We start from the raw sequence: 19,614 nt of genomic DNA, 5'->3' as shown, positions 1-19,614 counted from the left end.
TGTGCATGCATGTTGATAGTGAGCACAAGTCCAACGCACACCGGCTTTACAGGCTGTTGCTGCTTTTATTGCTGTCGGTTGTTAGGGGGCGCGACTTTGGCAACATTATGGAAAATCAGTTTGTGTTTGGATCGCGGTGCGAGGAGCTCGTTCAGCGCAGCGGAGTACTAAATAAAAGCGTTTCGGCCAACTTGGTTCTTTGCCAATTGCACTCACAATCATAACAATGAAATGAGTTAAATTTAGTGCACCAGAAACCAAAACCCCAAAAGGATTAAGTGCGTGTTTGTAAAGCATAAATACTGTGAAAATAATTATTATTAATAAATAATGACAGATTGCCGCGGTTTTGAAAGAAAATGAGTCACGGAGACAAGATTTAGAAGTAAAGAAAGTGACAGGGAATGCATTTCTCAGTCTAGACGGTATAAGTAATTAAGGTTTAGAAGATTTTCTTTCTTTTCTGGAAACAATCTTTTTAAAACCACTAACACGAAGTATAGATTTTTATGAGAATAATATAGGACTTTCACTGTGTACTTTATTGACATCCTTTAATCATAACCGGAGTTAATAAATTGTCTCCAATTAAACTTCCCATATGCCGTAAATCAGTTAAAATTTTTTTTGTGAATCTGCAAGTTGCGTATGAAAACCCGGAGGGAAAACAAGTTCACAATCTGCGGCCCAAGCGAATATTGGAAAATGTAACCGTTTTTACACAGGTGAATGACTTTTTTGTGCGCTTCCGCGGGCTTCCGGTCAAAAAAGCGTTTTCATTTTCGCCATCGGCCAACGGCCAGCGTCTGATTTGTATGCAAATGTTTGTCTGTCCCCCCAAACCTCCGGATTTAACCATCAACCACCACACCACTCAATGCAACACGCCTCTCACTCCCCACACTTTCCCCACCCACCTGCTGTGTGGTATGCCATAAATCCTCGCCAGGAGGAAGCTCCTTTGGGCCGTGTAAGCGGGCGTTTGAAATTCTTCCACTATTTTGAAAATACCGGAACCAAGGAAACAAAAACAAAAACATTGCCACCGACTTTAGTGGCTGTTGTTGTCTTTATACTCTTTGAAGCTATAAAGGTATTGTAGTTTGATCATAAAATGGTCTTATATAGAAGAGATAAGGTGGAACTATAACAGATTAAAAAATTATTTATAAAGGCGTACATTGTTTTTGAGAATTTGTTAAGAAGTAATTGATCCTTTGTATCTATAAGGACGATCATTTTACTTTACGAAAAAACAGTCTTAATGAGGGTTATATCTGAAAAAGGTTATCTATCTATAAGTGAAATTTTCCTAAATAGAACATATTTCTATTCAACGTCTTTAAAGATCTTAAACTAGTTTCCTAAGACTTTTCATGAACAAATATAGTTTGTTTTGATAGGGTACTTAAAACTTCTGCCTGGAAAAGTTCTTAATTTGCCAGTGTTATTCTTAGTGTTTCTGGTGGAATAAAATGCCGCCAATTCCGCTGGTGACAACAACTAAGGCAATGTGGCAACCGACCAAGCGACCGAACTCCCGACATCCACCTCCAAACTCCCAACTTGGTGGTGACATGTGTGCGACATATGCCCCACAACCAGAAGACAATGAAGAAGAGGAAGCAGGCGGGGCAGAAGGGTATGCTAAAGATGAGGAACAACTTTCAGTTGTTAGTTGGTTGGGCGGTGAGGAGTGCTAATGTTCCAGTTGCTTTGGTTTCTGTGCCAAAGTGTTTTGTCTATCTAATAATCTTGTAATAATCTAGAAGACTCTAGTTTCCCCCTCTCATGATCTCCACCATTATCTATTTCAAATTGCCATTTTGCCAATTACAGAGCTAAACAAAGGAAAAGTTGCACATAAATTCAATTGAGAACGTTTATGGCACATCGCAGATATACTTTAATTTATAGCTTAAATAAAAAGAATTGTTGGCAATAACTCAACAGCAATAAGAAAACATCATCCGGTTAAACAAGAGTGTTAAAAATTGAATATGGAAAGTGTGTAGGAATATCAAGTGAAGTGAACGATCTTAAGAAACGATATTTTTATGAATTCTGTGAAAGTGTTATGTTGCTCTGAGAAGCTGAAGAACTATAAAATTACTTGATTGCTGATCTGAAGATATTGATGTACAACATGTGGATAACTTGTAATTGGATATGCTACGTGATCCTGGCTCTCAGCTGCTTGAATAAAGGTAAGCTATTTGATTTATACTCAAAAATACTTTTAATTTTTAAAAGTGATATGATTATCTTGATATTTTTGTAAGTAATGCCTTGTTGATATAAATACTTTTAGCAGAGCATGTCAGTAATAACCGCCTCTTAAGTATGATATAGTTATTAACTAGGCATGTTGGTTAGGTAACTGCAGATTCAAGTGTCGTCTTTGATAATCGAAAACAAACAAAGTAATTAACCGCATGTAACCCTCGAAAAGTAAAAACTGAAAAATAGTGAAATTCCAAGCGAGACTCGATAAATTAAAGAGAAAAGTCAGCCAAGAAAACAAATGTAGACGTCAACGTCGTTCTGGTCCAACGATTTATGACGGATAAAACTTTTCACGTGACTTACTTGGGTTTTGCCAACCCCACAAAGCCCCAATCCTCAACCCTATCGAAATCCCCCCAATGGAGCTTGGAGCAGCTGTCAAATTGTTTACCTTTTCTGGATATGAATACGCAGGCCGATTGTGGTCATGAAGTTGCTCCAGTTTCAAGTTCCATTTAGTGCATTAATTTTGGTTCATTACATCGTCATACCTGAGTGACATTCGTTACTCCATTTGGACAAAGAACATATCACGGCGGCAATTCGTTTCGTATCTTTAATGGCTCTGTCACAGTTCAAGTTCTTCCCTAACGGGTTTTGCCATAACCCTCATATGGCTTGACCTGTGCCACAAAAATTTATTGCGAAATACTTATTCCGATGCTTACGATGTTTAACCAGACAGAACTCACATGGAGCCAAGCCACTAGTTGCTGTTGGAATCCCAAAAAATAAAACCCCTTTATACCGTATACCTTATACCTTATGCCAAAGTCAGTGGCCCAGACCGAGGAGTTTGTCGTTTCGTTGGCGTTTTCATGAAAATCACCAAGCTGAACGGGCACTTTTTCTCTTTTTGGGTTTTCATGGTGTTGTTTTTATCAAAAGAAACCAAAACAAACCGAAATGAAAATTTGTTTTCTGAACTTTTTGATTGTTGAAACTTTTACCCGCCATATCCCATATGCCCATACACGTATTTGGCTAAAATTTGTTCAGCCGCCAACTCACTTTCATTTGTCTTACACTCTTCCACTTTGCAAAAAATAAAAGTAGAACTTATGTAATCTTAAGGTGGGTTTTGGATTTGGGTTTGCTCTTTAATCTTCACTCTATTTGTGTAAGGCTTCGCGGATTTACGCTTCAGGTATTTGCACCTTATGGATGAGATTTGGAATCCGATGACTCTAATTAGTCTTGGGGTTTTAAATACAGAGGATTGCATACATGCATTCGCTACTAATTAGTAGGATAGTTGGGTAATCAAAATGGGATTTTTTCTTTCTTTTTGTGCGGGATACCAGTGGTTAGTCCCGATTTCAGTTTGCGGTTTAAAAACTTTCCATTTTCTCCAGAAAGTAGCGCATGTAGCTCTCATGTACGTGAGCTATCAGCACACATCTGAGAGATTTTGTAATAAATCCAGAGCAATTAGACTAATTTCCAAAACACTTTTAACTGTCGAAGAAAGTCCACGTACCGAGATCTTCATTGCCATGTGCATTGCCCAATGTCACAACAATTAACCCAAAACAGAGATCTTGAAGACGAGTAGAAGATTTCTCTCTGGCATATCTCATCTGTAGGCCGTGTGGTGAAAATCCCGCCGGAGATGACTGCCGACCCCCAGTCAGGGTCATTGCAAACCGTTTACCAGAACGAAAAAACAACAAACAGAAATTATACTGTTAACACATAATAAGAACTTGTTCTTCAGGTGGTCAAGGGTTTGAGGTAGAAACCGGAAAATTTGAAGGGAAATACTTGTAACAGTTTATAATTGCAATGCCCAAAAAAAGGTGTTATGTCATGCTCCCATGGGAGTTCTAATTTGACTTAGCTTAGTCGTTCCCCTAATAAGATCTCATATATGTAACTAACACTCAATACTTAGCTATTTATATATCGAGAAAACGGAGCTTAAAACCAATAAATTACAGGAGTTTTTCTATATTTTAGTAAAATAAGTTCAGAAAGTGTAACCCAATTGCCTTACAGACTTTCTTCGATTATTTTTTCGTATACACTTGTACCAATTTGCATACGATTAGAGCAAGTGTTTGCAACAATTTGCATGACCGTCCCAAGTTTACCCGTTGCACACTAACACAATTAGATATCAGAGCTTGTCCGGAAACGCAAATCAGCTGCGAAGCACCCAAAGAGGAGCCGAGAGATGTTCCATGTGGCCAGTTACCCACATGGATGTTTACTTGGGCCCACGGTGGTTGGTCTTCGCTTTTGCAGCTCTGGCCGAAAATTGCAGCACTCGAAATGAAAGAAAACGGAGGCTTAGTAGAGCGTATCCGAGGTAAGAGCAAACATGTCTGGCGATTCGGACAGGTGGCTCACTGGAACACAAACATTGAACCAGGATCGTAGGCCGCCTCAGGGCGAAGTTACCATGTCGGTATCATCGAGTGACAGCTGGGGTGATCGACTCATGGGGGGAATTACTTTTATATGTACAGGTGGTTCCACAATAAAAGTGGCGTTTAAAGGTTATCGATTTATAGCCCATATATATTAAAATTAAGTGAAATTCTTTTTACATCCATTGTGAAAATTTACTAAAATACAAATCATAATCATCTTCTTCATCATAATCTAATCTTCTTTTAGCCACCTTTGGAGCTATTCTGGACTCTCGTTGTTATCTTGAGGGCGGTGGTTCCGCAGAGAGTTTTCTCGCTACTGAAGATCTGGCGGTGGGTTCCATAATTGGCAAATTAAGGATTAACGGAGATCCCACTGCAGAAACAGGGGATATCAACCTTTCCTTAAGAGAAAAAAATGCACCCGTAGAGATTCATGCCGGAACCAAGGAACTAGCCCTATCGGTGGAGTTGGACAAGGAGGGTGTAAGAGGACCTTCCTCTATCTATGTGAATGTCATCTGCATACGACGACATTCAACTGATCCGGTAAGTAACATTAATTAGATTAAATCAAAAGACTATGTTGAACTATAGGATAACTACAGAAAATGTAATAATCCACATCACGAAAACGAATAGTTAATGCCAAAGTAAAGAATAGGTGAAAGTACTAAAATTAGGAAAATGAAAGTCGATTCGGAAATTGCTTACCAGTCTATGCTTAAGAAGAAAGCCTAGGAAACTAGGGTGGAGTAGGAATCAGTTGAAGCTAGCATGCTGGGAATCAATAGAGCCAGCATGTCGAATTAAACCGCCAAAGGTGGTGGCTAAGCACTTGTCGATCAGGTTAACACCGCAATTAATCAGAAGTTCTGGTCAGTGGCCCACATCGACCGCATTTCCTTGAAGTTCTTCCTGTCGGCCACTTTCCAACCGCATTCCGCACCTGCGAAGGCACCTTTCGTGCAATGGGCAACCAATTAACCTATATAGAGTAAGTTGCCACCTTCTTGAACTCCATGCCTCCATCCCCTCCAGGCAGTGCGTGTTCCCTGAGATTAGCTAAGCTTGTTAAATTTCGGTAAACACGATTCAATGTTCCTGGCGTTGCGGCTATTCGAGGAACTCTATAAACAATTGAAAAGTTTTGCTAGACAATGAACGCCCATTTCAATTTTAGAATCAACAAAACGCTGGCTCCAACTTCAACATCAACTATTGCTGCCATTGCATCTACTAGTCAAGGAGCCATCGAAGAAGGAGCACCTGGCAGTCAACCCCTTTAGGTGCCTGTGGTTAGCCCCAGCTTGGTGGCCATAAATTAGCCATTAAGGCTTCCGTTTGCGGGCAGAAATCTAGGGAGTGGGGGTTAAAGGGATCGGGGAAGTCCTGGTTTTGTGAGGAAGGGGGTTCGCTAAACATGCAAATGTATGCAGGACATTCGGCAGCGTGCTTGGGCTTTGAACTCCTGGGAGGTCAGTGACCAGCACATGGGCTAAAAAGTAAGGTGTTTGTCTTGAAGTGCACACACTAGAAAAATTGGTTATTTTACACTGTAAACAAAATATGGAGCTATATCAAATAATAGCTAAATATAGATTACTTTTCAATTCTAGCTAAATTTAAGTAACACATATTTTTCAAAATTTTTGGAATATACTTTTTTTAAATGAATAATTACTTACATTTTTTCTGAATGTAGACATTGCTGACTCACATTTCCTCTGCTCCAATTTCCTCCACAGAGCTTCGTCATTCCCGTAAATGTTCGAGTAACCGATGTGAACGACAATGCCCCTCAGTGGATCGGCACTCCCTACACTTTGACGCTTTCGGAGGTGACAGTTCCGGGGACTAGAATCCTGCAGGGAGCCCGTGCCGAAGATGCCGACCAACCAGGCCCCTTCTCCACGGTGGAGTACCAGGTGCTTCCCGGTCCATATTCGGAATACGTGCAATTCCTCAATCCACTAGAAGGGACGTTGGTATTAAAGAAAGCACTGGACTATGAGCAACTGCAAAATTTTACCGTGAAGCTGAGGGCGCAGGATCAAGGCACACCTCCACGTCACTCGGACACACTGCTTCGGGTGGTTATCACGGATGCAGATGACCAGAACCCGAAGTTTCAGCGGGAGTCCTACAGTGCAGAAATACCAGCAGATGGCCGACCAGGAGAGCTACGCATGCGACCGGAGCCCCTGAAGGCGGTAGATCAGGATGAGGGGATCTGTGCCCCCATTCAGTACACGATAGTCCAATCGCAGGATGCCAAGTACTTCCGCATCCATCCGCATAATGGGGCAATCAGTTTACTTACCCCCATTGGATATGCAGATGTGGCCAATGGCGCCACTCTAGTGGTGAAGGCCACGCAGATTGACAATCCCGATCGTTATGCGCTGACCACTGTTCAGTTGACCCGACCTGGTAGTCACAGTGATCTTAGTACTCTGGCTTTTGTCCAAAAGAGATTCGTGATGCGCATTCGTGAGGATACAGCGGTGGGCAATCGTATACTGGCTCTACCTACCAATAAACCCGGTAAACATCTAAAGTACACCATCCCTGATCCGGTGAACTCGCAGTTCTTCACCGTTGGATCGCTGGGAGAACTTGTGTTAGCCAAACCACTTGACTACGAGAAGATGACTAAGCACGAGTTCCAAGTTTTAGCCACCGATGGAATGACGAACAGCACTGCGGAACTCACGTTGGATGTAATAGACGTAAATGACTGGGAACCTCGTTTCCGTGAGACGCACTACGAGTTTATGGTACCCAAAAGCGTAAGTATTCCCACTTGGTCTATAAGGAAAACACTACCAAACGGAATTTAAATTTACCATACCTTTTTATCGTACACCCATTCAGCAATCCTTACAATCCCGCGTGGATTCCTTTGAGGGCGTGCTAATCGGCAAGGTTGAGGCTGCTGACGGGGATCGCAATGACAAACTGGAACTCTCATTGCGTGGTCAGCATGCCGGACTCTTCGAGATAGATGCCACAGGGAACATTTACATGCGGCCGGAGCAGCTACAAAGTCTTAATGAATCCACAGTCCATCTGATAGCCATCGCTACGGACACAGGTGTGCCCCCGAGAAGCACCTCAGTTCCTGTCAGCGTTACAATGGAGGGTCTGACCCTGGCTCAATCCGGCTGGAATAGCAATATGCTAGGAATGTTCGGCATGATCATGGGCCTTTTCCTGATGATCATAGTGGCTCTCAGCTGTTATATTGTCCGATCTAAAAAGCAGGGCAAGAGCGCCTCCAGTGGATTGGGTCTTGGACGAAACCGGGTGCATAGTCAGGCGCACAGCAGCGTATCCTCGGCTAATCTGGTGACCCACGAAAAGCTGGCGGGTAATGGCAATGGAAACGGTGCCAGTGTGACGAGCGGCGGTGTCTCTGTGTTGCATATGAAGCACGGCGGTAATATCACCATGGCCAATCCGATGAACAATGGCCTGCATCATGTGGCCAGTGGAGCCAGCAGTAGCATGGCCCTCGGAAGTTCCGCCGCCTTGTTGGAGCGAGAACGAGAGAGGGAGCGGGATCGAGAGCGTCAGCGGGAGAGCTATGCGGCCACAGTGCGCAGTAAGTGACAGTCAATCTTAATCTTTGCCACGGATGCAAGTCGTTTTCGTTCAATTTGATCAAAATTATAAAATAAAAACGTAAAAATAAAACAATAAGTGAACCAGATTTGCATCCCTGATCTTTCCCAACTTTATACCCCAATCTCACCCGAAACATTCACTATTAAAAGTCTTCCTGCCAGGCATAGTATCGCGCGCTTCTGCCAACGGCCAGCTGTTCGAGGAAGATGAGATCGAGCACGACTCCCTGCAGACGGAGAATAACAACAGGAAAGTTGCTGTCACGGGAGCGGCAAGTGGCGGGGTCACCACCATCACCACCACCTCGGCCAATGCGGGCTCCAATCTTCTATCCGCCACAGATGCCATGGGTTCCTCGGAGAACAACTTGACGGTCTACTTTTAGAATTGTGAGAGCCAGCTCCTTCCAAAGAGCTTGTAAATATCGCTGCTAAGTCAGTTTAGGTTTAGGTTTAGGCCGCGCACACATGTATGTACATTGAGTAGACCAAATATAGCATTGTAAACAGACCCAGCACATGATTAAGATTAAGTCCAAGCGATTTCCATTGTAAAGTTTTGCTTCCCAGATTTTAAGTGGATCCGTCCAATAAAGTTTTCGACTATTCAAGCGTGTTGGCCCCTTCCATGCAAACAGTTTTCCTTACGAATCTCGTTGTTTATATTCTTGGCGCTTAAGTTCTACTTCGATTCTGGTGATCTTCACAACTTTGGCATGGACAAAACAAAAATAACTAGGTTTATAAACGGTTGACTTAGAACAAATAATAGGTAGGATATTACAATTCAATGGTTGGGTAAAGAAAATTCAATCAAATACAGTGAAACGCTCTATGGGGCGAAAAGACTTTGGTTGAAAAACACTTTTCGTTCAATATGAATAACATATTGAAGATATAGTTTCTTAAGCACATTGCTTGGAATTATTGTTAAATTTTATCAAAGGAATAAGTTAATTACCCCATCTATTAAGGATAAAATGCTGTATTAATGGCATGACCTCAGACTCCTTCAATCTGGGCCTGCCTTTACCTGCCATTTCGTTTTGTCTTTCTCTTGAGCAGGTTAAAGTCTCCATACTGAATGTGATTGTCGGTCAGGAATGGCACATAGAAGGCACGCAGTACTTGGTGCGACTTCTCCGGAATTAAGAAGGGTAGGCTCTTCATTATCGACCACTCCTTGGATCGTTTTGAATAGTTTGGTTCCAGCGCCGTATACTTGCCTTCATCAAAATCGACGAGGAAATCGCACCGGTCATAGTCGAAGTACATATGTTCGTTTTCCTGATTGAGATCATTAAAGTACGGATGCACCACCTTGGTGGCATTTTGGCCTATATCATAGTAAGCTGGTAACATTCCCCGAAACTCGGATTTCAAGAAACGCAGACGGAAATTCTGGGCGGGAAAGAAGAAGCTGCCTGGATAGCGATGCCAATCTTTGCCAATGCAAACGTTATAGATCACATCTGGGTTATATTGCGGCGTCGCCTTAAACTGATTTAGCTCCAGCATCAAATCCATAGGGGCATGGTAGTTCCTGTACAAAGCAAATACCCTTGAAAGTCCCAGTAATGTACTGGTCACCATTACTAGGATGGCTATGAACATGCTGTGGTCCAAATAATGAACTCCCGACTTAATTTTGAACACCAGCGATTTGAAGCGGAAGAAGATACGCTGGTACACATCCACCGTGATTGCTCCACAAAGCGAGATTAAAGGATATACTGGGAAAAGAAAGCGTTCCTCCTTGTGTGGTTGGGCGAAAAATACAAGGAGCCACAGGTAGAGAGGAGCCAACGATATATAGTGCGGAAAGTTTAAAGTCGACTTTGATTTCGCTGGCACAATTATATAGTCCATGACCAGCATCATGGGTAGTTGTAGAGCCAGAATCTACCAAGAAAATGAAGTTTGTAGAGTTTCAATAATTAAAAAGATATTTAAACTTACCCAAATAATATTAAAGTTGAGGAAACCGTTGACAATATAGTAGCTTAGTGGCTCCGTGCCAAAAATGTTTGGTCCATGGCTGGTAAACACATTATACCATACAATATTAAGAGGAGCAAATGTCAGTTTTCCAAAGTAACTGGTATCGATGGCGATCATAGGAATAGCAACAGTGGCGCCAGATATCAGGGTCCATTGAACAAAGGTCTTCCAGTCTCGCTGCCTGAGAAGCATCTCCAGCACCAGAGGGATGCCAATAAGCGCTGCAAATGGCCAACCCAGCAGAGCAGATATGGCAGTCAGGAATATGGCTAAACAATAGTTTTGCTGCCACCAGGCGGCCAGTGCAGCACATCCAAAGTACATGGAAAACGAGGATGGCAGTAGAGCGGTGCTGGAAACAAACATGCCCACGCTAAAGAGCTGGAATATCAGCCACAGACGACCGATGTGTATTCCGAACTCTTGGCAAATGGACCTGAAATTGGATTGAGATTATTATACCTGATGGATAGGATTTAGGATTTTGTACTACACTTACTTATACATATATCGCTCCATTACGGCACAGGCGAAGCCCAACATACACCTGACCATGTAAAAAATTAGAATGGGACTAGGATTGAACATCTTTTGGTAAAGATATCCGGGCACGCCCTGCAGCAATAGGTAGGTGTAGGATCGAAGTCCAAACTGCGGACTGTACTCCCACGTCTGCAATCCATGGCCATTGATGATGTAGTGTAGCGGTTCCCAGTAGTTGAACGTCTCGTCGCAGTCGGCTATATATGCCCAAATGGCGCTACACAACCGAGCACTCACAAAGGTCTTGAAAGCGGTCTGCACACTGGGCATTATAGGATTGGGGATGCCCTTTTCCTGGCTTCCACTCGTGGATTGCTTTCTACGCACGAGAAGTAATTACAGTCATTTGTACTCTGGATAAAAATATTTATACTTACCGCTTTTTGACATCTTTCTCCTTCTTTTTGCCGGCCGGTGCTACATCCTTGGTCTTGTTGTTTCCATTCAGGCCCACTCGTTTGGGCGGCTTTTTTGACAGAATCTGGTTATCCGCCTTGTTGGCTATATAGCGAGCCCGCGCAGCCGGAGGCGCCATAATCCGGACTTTCTGGTAATATTACCGGCGGAAAACGTAATCAAAATTGGTAAGATGTTGTATTTGTCAATATTATGTGGCGAATGTTATCGATATCATCACGGTATCGTGAGAACATGAATTTTAGATGGGGTATTCTTGTTAAGAGTAAAATATCATATAAACTAAATCAGCTATCTGTTATCGATACATCGAATGCAAACGGTTTTTTAAACTGAAAGACTAAGAAGAATGATAATTTATTTAATTTCGAATTGCATTCCCCGTTTTCGAAGTTTTAAAGTCAATGAGTAAAAGGTTTTGGAGTTTTTAATAAATGTAATATTAAAAATGAAGCAGAAAAAAATATATAAAGAGAAAGGTAAACAATTAACTAAGCTGAGTTTCGAATCGGCAGATAATGAACAATAACAATACACACTGAAATTAAACAAAAATTAGAAAGTTTTAAATTAAGAGTGCTAAAATAATTTACCAATTAGAGTGCAAGTAAAAATGGCAAAAGTTGTATTGCAATAAGGCTGCAGCATAACTCCCATTAGGTTTGTAGCTGCAATGATTCCAAGTCGTCCTAGGGACATGCAAAAGCTGACTGCCTTAGATCTAAGAGTAAACAAATATGTTTAATTCAACACAAAATAAAGGGTTAAGAATTTACCTTAAGTGTGTGGGAACTAGATCAACAATCGCACCAATCATAATTGAAATCGAAAGCCCAGGCAAAAGAATGTACAGGCAGAAAAGTACTAGTACGCCTGTGGGATTCCCCATAAAATGGAGCAAAACCCCACTTAGCGTTGCAACTGCTAGAGCAGCTAAAAGTACATTCTTTCGACCCAAGGGATTAAGGATAAGTCCTTGAATGGAAAATCCAATCAAGAACGCAAAGCCAACAATCAGGTTATCTATGTAGGTTTTGCTTGAAATGGGATCAGAACAGTCCTTAAAATTACAAAATATTAATATTATAAGAAATTCCTGAGAAACACAATTTATTAATTACTTACCAAAGTTTCTGTAACATTGGGTTTTTCAACAGGTACACTCAGAATCTCGCAAACTGTAGAGGAGTTATTTTCTGCGCCGGATGAGCGATTAACAATTTCGGGAAACCAAAATTGCATGCCATTTGAACTAAAAAAAAAAAACCGATTTATACTAAAAGTTTAATATATAACTATATACATTACCTAAAGAACATGCCGAACAAAGCCAAATTACAAAGAATAAAGTTAAATCCATGTGGCTTTTGGAAAAGTGGAATAGTAGCTCTGCATATTTTTGATATAATACCACATCCTTGGCTTTCTGCCAACAAATTTTCCCCAGCAGGCTCTTCTGATTTCAATGTAAATTCATCACAATTTAGAACTTGATGTATTGATTTCCCCCTGTTAAATTTACTAATCCATGCTACAGCCTCAATTGCTTCTTGGTTTTTTTTTTGTGATAGTAATAGTTTTGGACTTTCTGGGTAATATAATAAAATTAAGCCACCAATGAATCCTGGTAGCAGACTAACTAGCAACAATAAACGCCATGGTCGAAAAACAAAATCGCCAACGGTGATTGCCCAGTTAGATGAGAGTACCAGCCATGCAGTTGCTATATTGTTAAGGGAGATACAAAATCTTTGTACATAATTCAATTGTACGAGGTGTGTTCAAAAAGTAAGGTGACTCTTCAAATTTCGCGAATTTCAAATTTTTCGATTATCGAAACCTTTTAGAAGTTATACGAGGTGTGTTCAAAAAGTAAGGTGACTTTTCAAATTTCAAATTTTTCAAATTTTTCGATTATCTTCAGTTTTGGGAACAAGAAAAAGTCACATGGGGCCAAATCCGGTGAATATGGTGGCTGAGGCATTATTGTGGTGTTGTTTTTGGCCAAAAAATCCAAATCCTTTGATCCATATTTTTCGATAGCAAAAAATCGCCGAGCTCGCAAAACAACTTGTAACTTTACGCCTCTCACAACCAAACAAAAGAGGATGTTCCATTGAAACTTGGTACAGATGTTAGGGAAGAGTGTACCAATATAACAAAACAAAAAAATCGATAATCGAAAAATTTGAAATTCGCGAAATTTGAAGAGTCACCTTACTTTTTGAACACACCTCGTATAATATTAATGCATACCTGGTACATATATTGCAGTAACACTAACAAACATTGTGGAATAATTAATCGCCACAGCCCGATGTCGTGGTATGTTGAATTCACTTAGATATGCATAGAGTGCTGCTGACACCGCACCGACACTAAGAATGTGAGAATTACATCATTAATTTGTTATTTGAAATATAAAAAAAGGAATTATATAGGATCCCTTATGAATATACATTCTTATATAGAATTAAAAACTTACCTGATTCCAACAAGAAGGTTAATAATGTTGAATAACCAAACACTTGTAACGAACATTAGAATAAATTGCAGGGCATTGCTGGCGAAATTTCCATAAAGTAAAACTTTCCGGCGCCCTATATCATCACTGATATATCCCCATATATAGGTCGATAAAAAGATACCTGCCCAATGAGAAAACATGAGAAAATTCCATTGTGTTCTCTGAGCAACCGCTGATTTATTTCTCGACTCACCTGTAACACTAGCCGCCATCATCAGGCCTTTTTCAGCCTGTGTGGTTTGAAACTCACAATGCGAAGCGATCACAATGATACTCATGGCCTGTTGGGCGGCAACGGATGTGATTGTCAGAAGTCCGCTGACAAGCAAGAGAATCCACTGCGTTTTGCCATAACCTGGTATCCAAAAAAGTTCCCAATTTGTGTATCACGAGATTGATAAATGAGATATCAGTAATTTACCGATCTTCTCCAATATCATATCGTAGTCCCACACATTGGGCCCGAGGGTATTGCTCTCCAGTGAGCTGTGCATCTTGACATACCTAAGCTACTTGTCGACTGGTCACTAAGCTGGTGCAACACTTGCTTTTAAGCATTGTATTCTAATAAACCCCCCTGTAGAACAGTTGAGCGACATGTGAACCGCAAACCAGTTTTGAGATAAAAACACTTTTGTGATTTTGTTTCAATTAAAACATTTTGCAGAGAGATCTTTGGCGCTTCAATGAATTCGATTTTATATGCAAACTGGCTGAGAGAGAACCCAAAAATGTTTGGTTTATATCGAAAAAGGTACTGACGGGTATTTTACTTTACCTCGGTATCTCTCGATCTAAGCAATCTTAGGAAATAAATTATTAATCCTTTAATCTAAATCATACTCAAATGTAATGAGCAAGTTTGATTTTCTTTCTAGAACACATAAAAAACCTGAAAGATTTGAAAAAGTGGTGATTGCCAGATTCTTAGCGAATTTCCATTGTAATATGCGGTTTGGTGGCTTCGGCCGGTTTTATTTTTATAGAGGGAGTGCCAGTCTCTTTTTTATTGTTTTCCATTTTAAGAACAAAGCAATAAAAAAGCTGCTCCACTTGTATTTACTTAAAATAGTTTAACGAATTGTTACTATAAACAAGCTGTTGAAATTAAATTGAGTTTTTGGCTGCACAAAAAAGAGTAAAAGTTAATGCTAATTACTTTTTTTGTGTCTTTATACGTCAATGTAATATAAAATTTACTTCTTAAATTAAGATATTTATTGAAATGGTACATAAATAAAACTAAGCTACTTAAGTTATTATGGCAAATCTCAAATGGGCAACAGCAACGTTAAACTCGCACAAACTGTAATGAAAGATTCAAATATTTACTGTCATAAACAAATTAAATTTAAGACAACAAGACTACTCACCCAAAACAAATCCGGAGAATACCCCGAAAGTAAGAGAGCAATATGACTCCAAGAGTATTCCGATGATATTACTTCCAAAGACACTGCCCGTACGACCCAGCATTAGGCATATACAAACAGCTTTTCCACGAAGATGTGTCGGAACTAGGTCTACGACAGCACCACTCAGAATGGATACACAAAGTCCGGGCAGTACCAGATATAAACAGAAGCAAACCACAATTACCACTTCATCTTTGATAAAGATAAGTGCAACAGCACAAGCTCCGGCTAATGTAAGACCAATCGAAATTGAAGCTTTGCGACCAATAGTGTTTATAACCAGACCCATTAGTATATACCCTACTATTAAGGCCGATCCATAGGTTATTGTGTCTATATAACTCTTGGTGTTAATATGATCATCACAAATCTAAAAAATATTAATTAAAATAAATTGATATTAAGCATAGCCTACTTATCAGCTGCATAAAAACGCAATAAATTTGAATTCTGCTTACCTTATTGGTTGTATTGGCTTGCATTTGATCTATTGATGCATCAATAACCTGACACACTGTCATGGAATCTTCAGCAACGTTTGAGCCCAAACGATTTTGTATTTCTGGATACCAGAGACCCATTCCTGAGGAACTGTTTCGGAAAGTTTAATAAAATAAAATCATAATTGATTGACATATGAAATTACTCACCTGAAAAATAAACCGCACATAATAGTACAACTAATAATGAAGTTTACTAGATGAGGTCTCTTCAGAAGAGGCATAGTTTCTTTCCACATCTTCTTAATGGTTGTAATCCTAAAGTAAATATTCAATTTTTTATCTGACTAATTACCTAGCAATATAAACTTACGCTGATTTTGATATGAGTAATATATTTTCTCCATCCGTATTGGCTTCGGTTTTCAGTTTATGAACCTTGAATTCGTGTAAGTGCTTTCCCGAATTTGTAACTGCAATCCAATCAACTGCCGCAAAAGCCTCTTCATTTTTACGCAGAGAAAGTAGGATCTTGGGACTTTCGGGAAGGGACCATAACATGATTGTTCCCACAACACCAGGCAGCAAGTAGCAAATTGTTAGTAACCTCCAAGGACGGAAGGAGAAGTCATCCGTCACACTTATACTCCAATCCATTGAAAGTATCAACCAAGCGGTGGCTATAAGGCCAGACTTCTAGTTTTATGTATTCATAAAAAGCTGGAGGTGAATATTTACCTGGAACATAAACCGTAGATATTCCCACGAAAAGACTGGCATAATTAATGGCAATTGGCCGATGACGAGGGGTAAAGAACTCGCCAAGATACGCATAGGTTGTTGAAGATGCTCCTGCAATGCTGTTGTAAAGGAAGGTATTGCAAGAAGATAATAGTTAAATAATAATAGTTAAAACATTGTTAAGGAATTTAGATATAGATGTAAGCCTTATGTACATCCGTTTCATAAAATAGTTGCATACTGTGCTTTATAATCTCATAATTTTAAGTTAATCCTAGTCAGTTTATTTATAAGTACTTACAAGAATCCAACACCAAACCGGACAAAGACGTAGAGCCAGTAACTGGGAATTACTGTGGAGCACAAAGACAATACATTTCCGGCTACCGTAGTGTATAGCAATATTGGCCGTCGACCTATAGTGTCACTTAGGTAACCCCAAAAGTAGGAAGAACAGAATATGCCTGAAAAATAGTTAAATCCCACGTGAAATATACAACCATGAAAACGTAAAAGATAAACTGAAACTAATGCTAATTAAAATAACTTATGCAATGCGAATGTGAAACGCAAAAAGTGCTAACTCACCAATAAAACTAGCAGCACTCATAATAGCTTTATCCATGGAATTAGTGTTAAAATCACACTGGGATACAATGGTGATGTAGGACATGCCCATGGTCTCGTTAATGACCATCATCAGCAGAAGTCCTGCCGCAATAAGGACCACCCATTGCACTTTTCCGAAACCTTTGATACATTAATTAAATCACATTTTAGTAAGAGATTACAGGTTGTTGGGGTCATTTTCACTACCGATTAACTGAAGCACTTCCTCGTATTCGTGACCAGCATTGCGGTCTGCCACCGTTTTTGGCTTCGACTCAACATCTTGTTGGCCGGATTCCGAACTCATTTTGATCTTTAGGATAGAATTTTTTATTTAAGATTGTTGGCATACCCGAACCTGCGACAAACTGAAACTGAGGAAGAACCCAGGTTGAAGTGGGTATAAAAGCAGTGGCTGTGACAAAGTTTGATTCGAGTGATAGAGGACGCCCCTAGAGGTTGGGTTATCAGACGAAACAATAAAGATAATTGAGGGTCTAGATGATATTCTGTTTATTTATCAAATGTGTATCACTCATTTGCTACGACTGTGAATCTTAAAAAAAAGAAGATCGCCCCCCTCGCCCACCGGAACTGTGTCGTTTATTCCGTTTTTTCAATTCATTAGAGCAAATAATGCAAAGGTTGGCTTCATTCTTCACCAGGTGCTGTCATAAATTCGCATGTAATGACACAGTGTAACAAATTTTGGGAATATGAAAAATCATTTTAATTTTATATTTTATTTTATATTTTATAAAAAGAAGTGGTGATTATATACTTCTTCCCAAACATTTCCATTAAAGCTTTTAGAAAAAGAAAAAATGGTAAAAACATTTTATTATCTTAGCTTAAAAAATAAATTTACAACTAATAAAAGTTATTTTAAAAATTTCTGTCTTATCCCGAGGTAAACACCTATTTTGTTGTAGAGTGAGGTTCTTGGGGCAATAATTGCTGATAAATGCAATTAAGTTTAGGCATACTTACAGTAGCTCTTTAACAACAAAATTTAATGTTTATTTGTTTGCCTTCTAATGTTTATGATAATTAAAATGTGTGAAAACGGAATGCCACCAGGGGCTTAAGATCATAAATTTCTGAGCCACATGTCGACATAGTTTGCTTGATAGGAAGTTTACTGATGGGACTGCACCTTGAAACGACCCTACTCACATTTACATATCTTTTACTAAATGCAATATGTAATATATATAAATGTTTTAAAACATAAATATTTTAAGGAAATAGCTATTAAAATATAATGAAACTTTGCCATTTTTATATTCCATTTAGAATTCCGTAATTCTATAAATTCTAAAGTCATTTTCAAATTGTAGTTCATAAGTTAATTTGAGTTTGAGCTGTTAAAATGAACTATAACGAACACCTTTTATATTTGAAAAATATTAATAAATACTGATAATTAAAATAAAATTAAGTAAATTCTAAGGTTAAATCATATAATTGAGTTAATGTGCCTAAAAATTCTTTGTGAAACATAAGACTTTAATTTTAGATAACCAACATATTTTATTCATCATAGCGAACGTTTACTACATATCGATAAGATTATGGGGACTTATCGAAAAAGTACCTATCGATATGCTGATGACACGTCCAGTTTAGTTTATTTACAATTTGACCAAAGTAACTTTAGCTGCACTTTATGGCTGATTTTCAAGAACAGCTGCGACAATATCGCCTTCAGAAAAGAAGGAAGGAAACGGTTGACAACTTCAAGGACAAATTGCGAAGATTCTGGATGTTGGGCACTGGGGCTAACAAAGACACAACAATAGAGGTACAACAGGTAAGATTAATTCTAACCATTGGCGTTCTGTTTATTCTAATTTTCTTGTTTTAGGTACCAACACCCACTAAAGCTGAAGTTATATCGGACAACTCACTGGATGAGGCTGGTACCTCCAGTGAAAATGAAATGCTGCCGGACGAGAATCCACCGAGGTCCACAGATCATCACCACAGGGAAAACAACGTTCTGAAGTACACCCTCTGGACTGTCTATCTGTTATTCTGGGTAACTCTCTATGTAATAGCCATAAAGCTGAGCTTCGGATTGGTTTTCCTGATGATCTCTGCACTTTTTGGAATCTACTTCAATACCCGGACGGAACCAAAGAAGCGGAACGAGATGAGCGCCTATAGTGTTTTTAACAAAAATTGTGAAAGTATCGATGGAACCTTAAAGGCAGAGCAATTCGAACGGGAAATTCGATATGGATCAGGCAGTGTACGATAGGAATATGTTTTTTTAAGGATAATTATGTAGACAATATAGAAAAAACTATAAATTTATTATAACCGGCTGTATAAGAGATGAATATTTAAAGTCTACTTGTTAAGCTACTAACTAAACACAAAAGATTTTAAGTAGAAATATCTTGACTTCTCTTCTAATTGTTTCTTTCTAAAAGCATAACATGTTACCTTATCTTTTAAAACCCACAACAAAATTCATTATATAATATAAACACAGTCTAGAATTCTAAGGTTTGTATCTTTTTATTGGTAAAGTATAAATTTATCAATTTTTTAAAGGTTTTCCACAACAAAACACAAAAAGAAGTCTCGAATTTTGTATATCATTTTCCTCAATTTGAGTATCAT

At 39.3% G+C, this 19,614-nt stretch overlaps 5 protein-coding genes across 6 annotated transcripts; 2 read left to right on the top strand and 3 right to left on the bottom strand.

Moving 5' to 3' along the window:
• Positions 1 to 142: 142 nt before the first annotated feature.
• LOC108113758 (protocadherin beta-7) lies at positions 143 to 8,923 on the top strand. 2 transcript variants are annotated; one of them, XM_017224453.2, is made up of 6 exons: positions 143 to 278; positions 1,840 to 2,207; positions 4,909 to 5,210; positions 6,410 to 7,453; positions 7,539 to 8,268; positions 8,441 to 8,923. In XM_017224453.2, exons 2-6 carry the CDS (start codon positions 2,138 to 2,140, stop codon positions 8,674 to 8,676), a joined length of 2,382 nt encoding a protein of 793 aa, XP_017079942.2. In that variant the 5' UTR covers positions 143 to 278; positions 1,840 to 2,137; the 3' UTR covers positions 8,677 to 8,923. The 2 variants fall into 2 exon arrangements, with proteins under 2 accessions (XP_017079942.2, XP_017079943.2); XM_017224454.2 differs by having other exon boundaries at positions 8,453 to 8,922.
• A 12-nt stretch (positions 8,924 to 8,935) lies between these two features.
• LOC108113759 (alpha-1,2-mannosyltransferase ALG9) lies at positions 8,936 to 11,470 on the bottom strand. The gene is made up of 4 exons (XM_017224455.2): positions 11,212 to 11,470; positions 10,791 to 11,153; positions 10,250 to 10,727; positions 8,936 to 10,192 (listed from the first exon to the last, which is right to left on the bottom strand). The coding sequence occupies exons 1-4, from the start codon at positions 11,367 to 11,369 to the stop codon at positions 9,320 to 9,322; spliced, it is 1,872 nt and encodes a 623-aa protein (XP_017079944.1). The 5' UTR covers positions 11,370 to 11,470; the 3' UTR covers positions 8,936 to 9,319.
• A 190-nt stretch (positions 11,471 to 11,660) lies between these two features.
• Positions 11,661 to 14,287, bottom strand: LOC108113760 (synaptic vesicle glycoprotein 2C). Its single transcript, XM_017224456.2, has 9 exons — positions 14,200 to 14,287; positions 13,972 to 14,133; positions 13,737 to 13,899; positions 13,508 to 13,629; positions 12,560 to 12,974; positions 12,377 to 12,503; positions 12,028 to 12,311; positions 11,845 to 11,972; positions 11,661 to 11,789 (listed from the first exon to the last, which is right to left on the bottom strand). Exons 1-9 carry the CDS (start codon positions 14,270 to 14,272, stop codon positions 11,743 to 11,745), a joined length of 1,521 nt encoding a protein of 506 aa, XP_017079945.2. The 5' UTR covers positions 14,273 to 14,287; the 3' UTR covers positions 11,661 to 11,742.
• A 616-nt stretch (positions 14,288 to 14,903) lies between these two features.
• LOC108113704 (synaptic vesicle glycoprotein 2B) lies at positions 14,904 to 17,346 on the bottom strand. Its single transcript, XM_017224383.2, has 9 exons — positions 17,191 to 17,346; positions 16,963 to 17,124; positions 16,676 to 16,838; positions 16,372 to 16,493; positions 16,007 to 16,313; positions 15,844 to 15,951; positions 15,652 to 15,784; positions 15,152 to 15,563; positions 14,904 to 15,084 (listed from the first exon to the last, which is right to left on the bottom strand). The coding sequence occupies exons 1-9, from the start codon at positions 17,288 to 17,290 to the stop codon at positions 15,050 to 15,052; spliced, it is 1,542 nt and encodes a 513-aa protein (XP_017079872.2). The 5' UTR covers positions 17,291 to 17,346; the 3' UTR covers positions 14,904 to 15,049.
• Positions 17,347 to 18,589: 1,243 nt separating this feature from the next.
• Positions 18,590 to 19,496, top strand: LOC108113747 (SAYSvFN domain-containing protein 1). The gene is made up of 2 exons (XM_017224440.2): positions 18,590 to 18,796; positions 18,851 to 19,496. The coding sequence occupies exons 1-2, from the start codon at positions 18,653 to 18,655 to the stop codon at positions 19,244 to 19,246; spliced, it is 540 nt and encodes a 179-aa protein (XP_017079929.1). The 5' UTR covers positions 18,590 to 18,652; the 3' UTR covers positions 19,247 to 19,496.
• Positions 19,497 to 19,614: the final 118 nt, after the last annotated feature.

This window comes from Drosophila eugracilis, unplaced genomic scaffold, assembly GCF_018153835.1.
Source record: "Drosophila eugracilis isolate 14026-0451.02 unplaced genomic scaffold, ASM1815383v1 contig_367, whole genome shotgun sequence".
Classification (NCBI taxonomy): Eukaryota; Metazoa; Arthropoda; class Insecta; order Diptera; family Drosophilidae; genus Drosophila; species Drosophila eugracilis.
The sequence above is the reverse complement of the archived record's forward strand: the minus strand, read 5'-3'. Positions and strand labels throughout refer to the sequence as shown.